Raw genomic sequence first — 12,403 nt, 5'->3', positions numbered from 1 at the left:
TTTTTGGTAAACTGAAAATAGTAAATAACAAATTTACAAGCCTTAAAATGTAACTGTAGGTAACTAACCTTTGGTAACCTTTCAGGATCTCCCGGATGCCTTGGAATAACTTTTTGTAACCTCTGAAATCCATAGTCTATGGTTGGTTCATTCAGGGCTGAAAAATAAAATGTTTTATAGAAGGGTTAGAACTGCATGAAATATACATAAAAAAACTCTGGGTTGCAGGAAAGAAAATCGCCCCATCTATGGCTGGCTTTAGTCAACACATGGTATCACTTTAACTCACACAGTCATTGATGATTAACATGGTGAAATACTCTGCATTTAATAGATGTATATATCTATATATAGATTTATACAAAATAAATCAATATTACCTGTTTAGGCTATTCACAAAATCACATGTTGACCACCATTCGTAGTGACCACGGTGAAAAGACAACCCATTACCTCTACTCATCCTCTGCCCTTTGCTTTTGCCCTTTTACACCTGTTAGAATATCCTCATCTCTACAGACTATATAAAGCTGCCACTTTGAAGAATATGAATTTTGACTGAAATGGTTCCTTTTTTTGGTAAATCAAGGAAGGCATAGTGCATCACTGGGTGACAGACATGTACCCAAGAACAATAAAGTATTCTAAAGAGTATATGTCTGTAAGCCATACTTTTTGCTGCATGGGTATCGCTATCAAACCATGCTTTTCATACTAGTGGAGCAGTAGCTGGCAATTATGACATATGCCTGGCTATTGCCTTTTCCGAATTTATCCCTGTGGTCCTTTTTTTTGTCTAGCATATTGCCTGAGCACAAACCTAGCAGGAGGTGCACTTAATCTTGCAAAGCTTTAATAATCTGTGAATAGCTGACTACAAACTGATGTAGGACATATCATTCTACTGCTGCAATCCACTAGCCTTGTGAAATTGCAGGCCACAAATAGTAATTAATCTTTTTTTTTTTTCCTACCCCCTCAAATTGTAATTTTGACTATGAACTGCGCTTGGTCGTAAATCAGCGACACATACTGCTGTGTACAGTGCATGAATCATGATCAGGAGTGTTCGACTGCACACGTTGTGTTTAACAAGCTATAGACGAAGTCACAGGGCTTTATTACCACGCTGCCAGACTTAACACAGAAACCAAGCCTGAAGGCCCAGGCATTTGAGTTGAGATGAAAACACTGCTCTTATTAGTGGATATTACCTTGGAATGTTGATATGATTTTTAACCAAGCAAGTCCACCATGGCAAGTGCATCATAAATCACAGCTTAGTTTTTCTGCCCGCCATACAAAAACATTATTAGTTTACCCATTTGTTATATGAAAAGATGGGCAGGAACTTTAGGGGACCATTAAACCAATGTTGCTTTATATAAAAGCGATATTAACTAAATTTAGAGAAATATACGTAAAGGAGGTTAGAGATCATCAGTATGTGAAGATATCTGAGACACGACTTGGATTTGTAAACAAAGATATTTTCTTTACATCCAGCAATCCCATCGGAGCTTCATCTATCTTCCTTATCAGAAATGTGTGAGCTTTCCTTATCGCTATACTTGTTCCAGGTCAAGAGCTTAGAAAGCATTAAAGCCAAATCTTCAACAAATCTTCAACATAACAGCCAGGGAACCAGCATTCTTAAAAGGACAGCTCAGCAATGGCAGCTTCCATGGTTCCAACAAAACTCTTTAAGTCTCTTTAAGAAATGTGAGTTTTTGGCTGAGCTGGCACCAAACATTGAATGGGGGGTGGGTACTGAAACTTTAGTTGACATCCTTACAATGTAAGAAATAATTGGAAATGTTATATGAATAATAAGTAATTGGTGCTTTATTCATTTTGGGGAGGCTTTACCTTCTAATGCTTAACTTTGACGCTGGCCGTTAATCCCAAACCACCTTTTTTTTTTTTTTAATATCAATTATTCCAGCCTGTATTACAGCGTTTCTTGGTCCAAAATAATTAGATACCATTTCTAACAAGTGGTTGAGTTATTTGTCTAAACACGGAGCACTTATCTTGTGGACAGTCGTCCGTGTATACACTCGATAACATGACAGAAAGTTGAAGACTGCAATTTGATTTGACATTCCATCATGCATTCTGGAGACAAAGGTCCACATAGGAATGTGAAGTAAGACATTTTCTTGTTAATAAAGAATTGATCCAATGTATTGATTTTACATGACACGGCTTTTGCTGAGATTTTGGCCTTCTTTTCTCTCTCTCTCTTTCTCTATGCTGTATATAGTAAAGGCTTCTCAATGAATGCCTGGGCATATGTGAAACGGCAAAAGTCCTAACTCTCTCAGATGCATATTCTGTATATATAGGGCCCACTTCATAATCAGGCTATTAATCATGAAAAGCTGTCAAAGCCGACTAGGGGGACAATTTGTCATGCTGCTGGCTGTAGCCTACACAAGTGTGCAAATCTGTGGTCTCATGCAATATGTTGGGATTGCACTGGGTAAAGGACAACATCCTAATCAAGGAAGAAGGATAGAACATGGAGCCTTTAGGTCACCATACATAGTAGATGTTTGTCTAAGGTGGACTGCTTTTAGGACAGCCATAACATGTAAACTTCATGGAAATCCAACAGCCAGTGGGATGGTAATTTGTTTTTATCTTCCCTCATCGTCAAGGGCAGTCTGAGGGTGTGGTTTTTTTCAAAAGTAATACATGTCAACTTGACAAATTAAAGATATTTTGATGATTGGATTCACTGAAAAAAGTATTCCTATTCCTTTGGTTGTCCTTATGCCCTGTACACATGGGCGGACTTTTCGGCAACAAAGGTCCGACAGTCTTTCCGACGGACTTTCGACGGACTTCCGATGGGCTTTCTAACGAACGGACTTGCCTACACACGATCACACCAAATTCCGACGGATTTGTACATGATGACGTACGACCGGACTAAAATAAGGAAGTTGATAGCCAGTAGCCAATAGCTGCCCTAGCGTCGGTTTTCGTCCGTCGGACTAGCATACAGACGAGCGGATTTTTCGACCGGACTCGAGTCCGTCGGACAAATTTGAAACATGTTCCAAATCTAAAGTCCATCAGGTTTTCGACCGCAAAAGTCCGCTGCAGGTCCGATGGAGCCCACACACGGTCGGGTTGTCCGCCGGGTTCGGTCCGTTGGACCAGTCCGGTCGAAAAGTCCACTCATGTGTACGCGGCATTAAAGTGTAAGCAGAGAGGCCATCATACATGATCAGATTTTTCTACAGGACAAGAACAAGTATGCAGCCAGGTGAATAAGGATATCAATTGCCCTGGATTTCAAAATCAAGTCAACAATGGCAGGTGCCATTTTTTTGTCCTGACAGGTTCCCTGTGCCTTAGAATGCAAGCCTTTGTATCATGCTGGATTAAATACATGAGTCTATTAAAAAACTGTAATGCACATAGCTTGATAATGGATACCATCACTTTAACACTACTTTTCTGCTTTTATGGCAAAAACATTAAATAAAATGAAAAAAAGATAGCAGAGAGGAAAGAAAGAGTATCCCACAACAACCAGTCAGCTCCCAGATTTTATTTGGAAACCAGCACTAGAGGACTCAGCTGCTGCGGAGCTGTTTTTCTGTCACCTGGGCCCATAAATGTCTCCAAGTGGGAGCAGAAAAAAGCAGAAATTCCCATCCTTTTGTAACATGCCCGACTATCTTCTCTGCTTGCCTAATTACTATGACTGTTTGACTTAATGAAGCCGGCATGATGAAAAGTGGTCAAGAAAAAGATAGATGGCTTCATGCTATTGATTTCATGCAAATGTTAGTGACAGGTGATAGAAGCTCTAATGCAAGCTTTCAGAAGCTTTATGACTTGTAATAACTATAGGCTTTCATCTCTGAACAGATATTTCCATACATTTGAGATGCACTTACAGGGTCTTCCTCTTTATAAATGTAATTGAGAGTGTCATAGGGACCCATTCTGGCCCTTAGATGTGTCAGTGTCAAACAATAATACAGGCTACTATTTTTTTTTACTGCTCCTGCAGGGTAATATGATTAATCATGATTTTATCGAGGCTTAGAAAACCAGTAAAGTATACAGCAATGTTGCCAACCTGGACTTTGTTCGCTAAAGGGACGCTATCTGCAAGGGGCTCCTCCCAAAACACAACAGGATAATTGGCTTCCACCCAAATCTGTCCCAAGTAGCTCCAACTAAACATCAATGGTTATTTTTTTAATTTTTACTTTCACACGCCTGGTGTGATCTGGAACTAACCTAGTTCTGTCAATTAACTGCAGACACAGACTGAAGCTGATCCCCAGTTGAAAAAAAAGTGCCCAGCTGTTTTTTTATTTTTAAATGCAATACTCACTTGTTTCCAGCAGTGTCCCCAGCAGAAATTCTGCTCCACTGTTGAGCCTCTTCCAGGTGGAATGAGTGCCATCAATGTTCAACCTACTAGTTGTGAGTCCAGGGTGTCATGGGCACGCCCACTGGGGATGCATTATTATGCTGGCCTGGCCTCAAAATACTACACTACAGAGAGCTTCAATGCTGTCATAACTTAAGTGCTGCTTATTGGAGTATTGGAGATATCCTGGCATCGCTAGAGGGAGAAGATCCGAGGATGTCATGTGACTTGCCAGAAGACCCCAGCAATAAAAGTATGTATGAAGTGAAGCTCAGTAGGTTGCTTTCAGAAAGGCCTGGATTCTTTCCTAAATACACATAATATATTTGGGTACTAACATATACAGGCGGTCCCCGGGTTACAGACAAAAGATGGGGTCTGTAGGTTTGTTCTTAAGTTGAATCTGTTTGTAAGTCGGAACAGGTACATTTTTTAAGTGTAGCTCCAGCCAAAAAAAATATTTTTAAGCTTTTTGGGATAGCATAGGGAAGGGTTAACACTCCTGTAACTTTTGTTCTGCTGTCTGTGCCCCTGTTCAGAAGATTTCACCTCACTTTCTGTCCCAATGACAACTGGATTTTGAAAATTTGGGGTTGTTGTGGAAACAAGCCTTGGTCATAAAGCTTCAGTGGAGATACTTTTTTCCCAGAATAACTCATACAGGAGAGAATTTCCCTTCCTAGGGGTAGATTTCCTCTCACTTCCTGTTGTCTCATTCCATGTGTAAGTAGGAGTCGTTTGTAAATCTGATGTTTGTAACCCGGGGACCGCCTGTATAGGTAAAGTTGATCCAGGGAAAATCCGATTGCCTCTCGGGGGGATCAGGAAGGAATTTTTTCCCCTGCTGTAGCAAATTGGATCATGCTTTGCTGGGGTTTTTCGCCTTCCTCTGGATCAACTGTGGGTATAGGAATGTGTATATGGGATTGTATGATATTATTTTTTATTTATTTATTTTTATGGTTGAACTAGATGGACTTGTGTCTTTTTTTTCAACCTGACTAACTATGTAACTATGAATTTTAAAAAACAGGTGCAGGAGCAGAGGAAGAGCAAAAAATCCTGGAGTTCTGCTTTAAGCTGTGTTTGCCAAATCTGAGTTTGAAACATTTCGTCCCCATGAACCACATTCCCTGCAATAATTTTATTTCAAACCTTCTCATTAAGCAGCCATATTGAATCTACTCTACACTTATATATACTGTATTTATTGGCGTATAACACTCACTTTTTTACCATGAAAATCGGGTGCAAATAGCGCGTGCGTGTTATATGCCAATACTTCAATTTTAGCTGCCTCGGAGGGGACAGGGAGGGGGGCAGGACAAGCAACATCAGATTACATACAGTGAGAAGCTCCTGTTTACTTGGCGGCCTCTGTAATAGGAAGTCCCGTCTCCTGGGCTGCCATTGGACCACAGTTCTGTCTATCATGGGAGATTCTCACTCAGCGCTCATCCCACCCCCCCTCCCTGTCCCCTCTAGGCTGCAGATGGGCATTGATCAGGCTGCACTGATAGCAATGGTGAGGCTGCTGCATTGAAGGCAATGGTGAGGCTGCGGCATTCATGGCAATGGTGAGGCTGCGGCATTGATGGCAATGGCGAGGCTGCGGCATTGATGGCAATGGTGAGGCTGCTGCATTGATAGCAATGGTGAGGCTGCTGTGCATTGATGGCAATGGTGAGGCTGCGGCATTCATGGCAATGGTGAGGCTGCGGCATTGATGGCAATGGCGAGGCTGCTGCATTGATGGCAATGGTGAGGCTGCGGCATTCATGGCAATGGTAAGGCTGCATTGATGTGGACTGATGAGGCTGCATTGATGGCACTTGTGAGGCTGCAGATGGGCATTAATCAGGCTGCATTGATGGCAATGGTGAGGCTGCTGCATTGATGGCAATGGCGAGGCTGCATTGATGTGGATTGTTGGGGCTGCATTGATGGCACTTGTGAGGCTGCAGATGGGCATTGATCAGGCTGCACTGATGGCAATGGTGAGGCTGCAGATGGACACTGACCCTTATTTTGCTTCAAAGTTCCTTATTTAAAATTTAAGTTTTTTTCCTGAAACTTCCCTTAAAATGAATGTGCGTGTTATACGCCGATAAATACGGTATTTTCCTTCATTTCTTTGTTACTGTTATCTCCCTTAAAAAGGAATAATAAAAGGAAGCGTGTTTACATTTATGAATATAATTGGGTGCAGTGGACTGTACGCTTCCTCGTGGGCAGGTCCCAGTGTCCTCACCTTCCCTGGAAACCACCACTGAATACACCGGCTTTTTTTATAAAAGGAGTAAATCATATCGTTGCTGCATTAAAAATGGAACTTGTAACTAATGGACTGCAACTCACCAAGAGTTGATAGGAAAGCAAAGACTAAATTATAGAAACAAACAAACTCTGATGTTCCACCCTGCTGCTAGACAAAATAAGGAGGAGAAGAAATCTCATTGGCAAAAGCTCAAAGTGAAGTAGGAAGCACAAGACCTTTTCCACACATCTAATAAATCCTTAGTGTGTCGAGTTTACAAGCCAAGAGTCCAGCAGAGCCAGGGCAAGGCACTGGCACGTCCTAGTCACACAGTACTGAGCTAGGCCAATCAATACCACTTTCCTGTTTTAGAACTGGGTAATTATGAGGTGGAGAGATTGCCTGACCTTTCACCTGCACTGCATTACTTTGCTGATATTAAGATAAATTGCCTGATTTTGGGTAAACATATGCTGCAATTCAAACTGTCAGCACTGGTTTGCTCAGGGATAATTTGTATTGATCTCCCAGCTTCTTCCCAATTTTGCTTACTGACCTCGTGGATAATTAGAGAAAGGAGCCTTGGGTAACTTAAGAGTCATGGCTGCAGAATAAGTACACGTAAGAATAGAGCAGAATGTGTTTATCATAAACTATGCGTGCCGCTATTTCTCCATCTCAGATCATCACATGACCTTGTAGGAAGCACTGAAATTAGTCATCAAAATGTCAGGATCTCGCGGCACTCTACACTGTGCAAATATTACTCCGGCATCATGTAGAAAGCCAATTTTAACAGCGACACTTTGACATAACATTTAGTAAAGGTTGTTAAAGATTTTTTTTTTTTTTTTACGGAAGGCTAAACGGGAGGTAAAAAAGAATCTGCATGTAGCAATAATAAGACCCTCTCTCTCTTTCTATTTGAAAGTAACATAACCTGTTTGTGAAAAAATGGCCTGCACACGGGTTCATTTCCATGTGAAAAGATGCATTTCTGAGAGTCTGACCACCTTGAAAAAAAAAAGAATTGTGGTTATATCTGCAACCAGACTGAACAGCTCACTCTCATCCCTTTTATTCAGTGAGAGTAAAACCTCGTACACACCACCAGGGCCATCATTTAACCCAGCCGGTTGAACGTAAAAAAACCTGACCGCTCAGGTCGAATCCGCTGTACTAACAATCCAATGTTAGTACAGCGATCTCCCCCACTGAGCTATTGTGAGTTCTGACAGGGGAACTACCCCCCCCCCACCACCACCACCACCATCAGAGCTCTCATTGGCTGACAGTGCTGATCGGGAGCCAGTCGGCTGACCATTTTCACTCATCACCCTTCAAAGCTTCTGTCGGACCGGTTGCCATATAAACTGGCTGAATGTCAGCCGGTTTCCATTGAGCCGGCCAATGTCGGCCGACATTCGACCCCTGTGTACTAGGCTTACCACTTGCCGACCGCTGCACGCCGATATACGTCGGCACAATGGCACAAAGGTGGTCAGACTCTATATATAAATTAAAATGAAGTTTTTGTGCATTTTTGATGCATTTTCATACTTCATGGGTTTTTTCTTTTTGTAAGAGAAGGTGATTGGATTTTATAAAACGCACTAAAAACATATGTACATGCATTATACGTGGGTTTCCTAAGCGTTGCCATTGAAGTCTGTGGGGCAAAAGAAAGTGCTACCCTGTACCGAAAGAAGCATCTACACCTTTTTAAAAAGTGAACTGCGTTGCGCTGCATTGATGTGAGCAGGCACCAAAGAGAATAATGTGATTTTATGCATGCCCGGGTAACAGCAAACACAAGAAAAAATGCACTAGTGTTAATGAGGGCTTATGCCGTGTACACACGGGCGGACTTTTCGACTGGACTGGTCCGGCGGACAATCCGACTGTGTGTGGGCGCATCGGACCTGCAGCTGACTTTTTCGGTCGAAAATCTGACGGACTTTAGATTTGGAACATGTTTCAAATCTTTACGTCGGAACTCCACCGGACCCAGTTCCTATTGAAAAATCCGCTCGTCTGTATGCTAGTTCGACGGACGAAAACCGACGCTAGGGCAGCTATTGGCTACTGGCTATCAATTTCCTTATTTTAGTCCGGTGTGCGTCATCACGTACAAATCCGTCGGACTTTGGTGTGATTATGTGTAGGCAAGTCCGTTCGTTGGGAAAGTCCGTCGGAAGTCCGGTGAAAGTCCATCGAAAAGTCCGCCCGTGTGTACGCTGCATAAGGGTTATGGCAACCAACACAGTCATACATTTGAATAAGAGGTCTTTTTTTTCCCCTAAAAAAGGACATAGGCCTGGCTCCAGTACTTTCTGGAGTTACTGACCTGGTGTACAGAGAACAAAGTCAACATACCTAATCTGTATACCGCCAGGAAGCTAGTATTTTCAGAAGGAGGTCAGTGATGGCAACCTACTTCTTTCTCCTTTCTCTTTAATCTAGATTAAAGTGGTTCTAAAAGCTCAAGGTTTTTGAAGGTAAAAAACCTTCTGTGTGCAGCAGCTCCCCCAATACTTACCTTAGCCCCATCCTGATCCAGTGATGAGCGCAAGAGCCTTGGATCTCCAGGGATTCTCCATCCTCATTGGCTGAGACAGCAGCAGGAGCCATTGGCTGTCAATCACAGCCAGTGAGCCAATGATGAGAGAGGGGGGCCGGGGTTGAGCCACAGCTCTGTGTATTAATGGACACGCAGAGCAGGAGCCTGCTCAGGTGCCCCTATAGCATTGATGGCGAACCTTGGCACCCCAGATGTTTTGGAACTACATTTCCCATGATGCACAACTACACTGCAGAGTGCATGAGCATTATGGGAAATGTAGTTCCAAAACATCTGGGGTGCCAAGGTTCGCCATCACTGCCCTATAGCAAGCGGCTTGCTGTGGGGGCACTTGGCAAGGGGGGGGGGGCGCTGAAGGGGGACCTGAGAAGAGGAAGATTGGGGCTGCTCTATGCAAAACCATTGCACAGAGCAGGTGAGTATGACTATGTTTGTTAGTTCCTGTGTATCCCTTACAAAGTAAACGCTTCTTTGCATTCCTATTCCACAGGCCTCGCTTTTCACACACGTGCTTTGAAGAGCTTTTATCATTGCAAGACTTATTCAACAAGGCAGTGCAAAAAGAGCAATGATGATGTCCAAAGTGCAGTCACCACCAGCAACCCATCACATCAATCCGCAGTCCACTCGTTGGGCTGCCTACTGCACTCTGTATATTGCTATTTGCCTCGTTGAATAAGCCTGTGTGACTCGGTGAAAGCACACTAATTGGAGTAAAAAGAATAATATTTGGCATATAGAGCTCTGAATAGAGGGACAATGCTATCATTCCCGGTATGACAGATTTCCAGCCTCTTGTATCTGAAGCCATAAAGCAGGCTTCCCTTGTGAAATATCTCTGTATTAACTATGCAATAAGATATTAACATTCCTCATTTAATGGGAGGCCTTTTATCTGTTTGAAATACATTATTCGTCCTTTTAGAGATAAACTGTATTAATATCCATTTGAGCAGGCTAGTGCGGCCTAATGCATAGTCATTTTGGTTGGAGAGCTGCTATTTTAGAATAGGAAAATTACATAGCAATAAAAACCTGAATGAACGGGGGGAGTTGAAACGGCTAGAATCACATTCCATGCCAAATGAGGCAAGCAATCAGGCAGGCCCTGGAAGAAGCAGATACCCTGTTATCAGAGGCAGGCCAACATCCACAGCGGGTCATACAAATAGGGTCTGACATGACCAAATATACTCCATGATTCTTCCGCCATGAAGCAGCCCCGACGCTCCAAAAACGATACATATTTAAATACTTCTGAGTGCTCTGGAGTTAATCCGCCGGCTCTCTGTGCATTCAAAGTCATAACAGGAGAAACAAGCTAAATATTTAAGTCACTTGCGTGTACTTGGGGGATTAATCACGGCACAATCGATGAAATTTTAACGGCGTGTGATGTCAGTTCACGTTGAGAAGAGCTGAAGCCAACATGGCAGGAGACTTCAATGTTGGGCTATCAGCTTGCAGAAAAAAAAAACATATACATTGGTTATACGTGTGTTTAATCTAGCCCACCATATTCCATTTTATATATAGTATATTTCCTGGATAAACAGTACGGCAACATTCAAAATTTCAGACAAGGTCAGATGGGAACAGAATCTCAAGATATCCCTTACGTCTCGATACAATACGGCAATGTAAAATTGCTGTTCAGGTGTTTCTGAATGGTATTAGTGCCTATTTACTATTTAAATGTGTAATATGAATTTGCTAATATAGGTCCGCTTTACTGTATATAAATAAAGTTTAGGCACATCTACGGGGCTTTCTCCTGGGGCTAATAACTTTTGGTTATTTGTAGCACCTTCTATATAAGCAAATGTGTCACATAAAGTTAGGGGGAGCAAATTCTAACTGATAAAACACATAGGGGGTTACGAAAGGCAAATCAACTTTGCACTACAAGTGCAAACTACAAGTGCAAAGTGCACTTGAAATTGCACTGAAAGTGCACTTGGAAGGGCAGTCGCTGTAGATCTGAGGGATAGATCTGAAATGAGGGGAAGCTCTGCTGATTTTATCATCCAATCATGTGCAAGCTAAAATGCTGTTTTTTATGTTCCTTGCATGTCCCCCTCAGACCTACAGTGACTGCACTTCCAAGTGCACTTTCAGTGCAATTTCAAGTGCACTTTGCACTTGTAGTTTGCACTTGTAGTGCAAAGTGGATTTGCCTTTCGTAAATAACCCCCCATAATGTTGTTTTGTTGTCCGCTGTTCTTTGGTAAAGAAAAATCCTTAAATCTGGGACAAACCCTAGCCCCCAAGGGGCCATAGGCAATACAGCACTTACTCTGCATGACCTATTGCTACATCCTAGAGTAGTGATGGTGAACCTTGGCACCCCAGATGTTTTGGAACTACATTTCCCATGATGGTCAACTACACTGCAGAGTGCATGAGCATCATGGAAAATGTAGTTCCAAAACATCTGGGGTGCCAAGGTTCACCATCACTGGTGTAGAGCTACACACTGCATGGATACAATCTAGAGCTACACACTGTATGGATACAATCTAGAGCTACACACTGCATGCATACAATCCAGAGCTACACACTGCATGGATAAAATCTAGAGCTACACACTGCATGGATACAATGTAGAGCTACACACTGTATGGATACAATCTAGAGCTACACACTGCATGCATACAATCCAGAGCTACACACTGCATGGATACAATCCAGAGCTACACAGTGCATGGATACAATCCAGAGCTACACACTGCATGGATACAATCCAGAGCTACACACTGCATGGATACAATGTAGAGCTACACACTGCATGGATACAATCCAGAGCTACACACTGCATGGATACAATCCAGAGCTACACACTGCATGGATACAATCTAGAGCTACACACTGTATGGATACAATCTAGAGCTACACACTGCATGCATACAATCCAGAGCTACACACTGCATGGATAAAATCTAGAGCTACACACTGCATGGATACAATGTAGAGCTACACACTGCATGGATACAATCCAGAGCTACACACTGCATGGATACAATCCAGAGCTACACACTGCATGGATACAATCCAGAGCTACACACTGCATGGATACAATCCAGAGCTACACACTGCATGGATACAATCCAGAGCTACACACTGCATGGATACAATGTAGAGCTACACACTGCATGGATACAAT

The 12,403-nt window shown here is 42.5% G+C and overlaps 1 protein-coding gene across 29 annotated transcripts in view; it reads right to left on the bottom strand.

The window, feature by feature from the left end:
- The window catches only part of EBF3 (EBF transcription factor 3), a 221,588-nt gene that overhangs the window by 26,244 nt on the left and 182,941 nt on the right, over positions 1-12,403 (bottom strand). For all 29 annotated transcript variants that reach the window (XM_073595697.1, XM_073595698.1, XM_073595703.1 and 26 more), the window contains exon 11: positions 69-157. In XM_073595697.1, coding sequence (XP_073451798.1) covers positions 69-157 — 89 coding nt within the window. The remainder of the gene's footprint in view (positions 1-68; positions 158-12,403) is intronic.

This window comes from Aquarana catesbeiana, linkage group LG08, assembly GCF_042186555.1.
Source record: "Aquarana catesbeiana isolate 2022-GZ linkage group LG08, ASM4218655v1, whole genome shotgun sequence".
Classification (NCBI taxonomy): domain Eukaryota; kingdom Metazoa; phylum Chordata; class Amphibia; order Anura; family Ranidae; genus Aquarana; species Aquarana catesbeiana.
The sequence above is the reverse complement of the archived record's forward strand: the minus strand, read 5'-3'. Positions and strand labels throughout refer to the sequence as shown.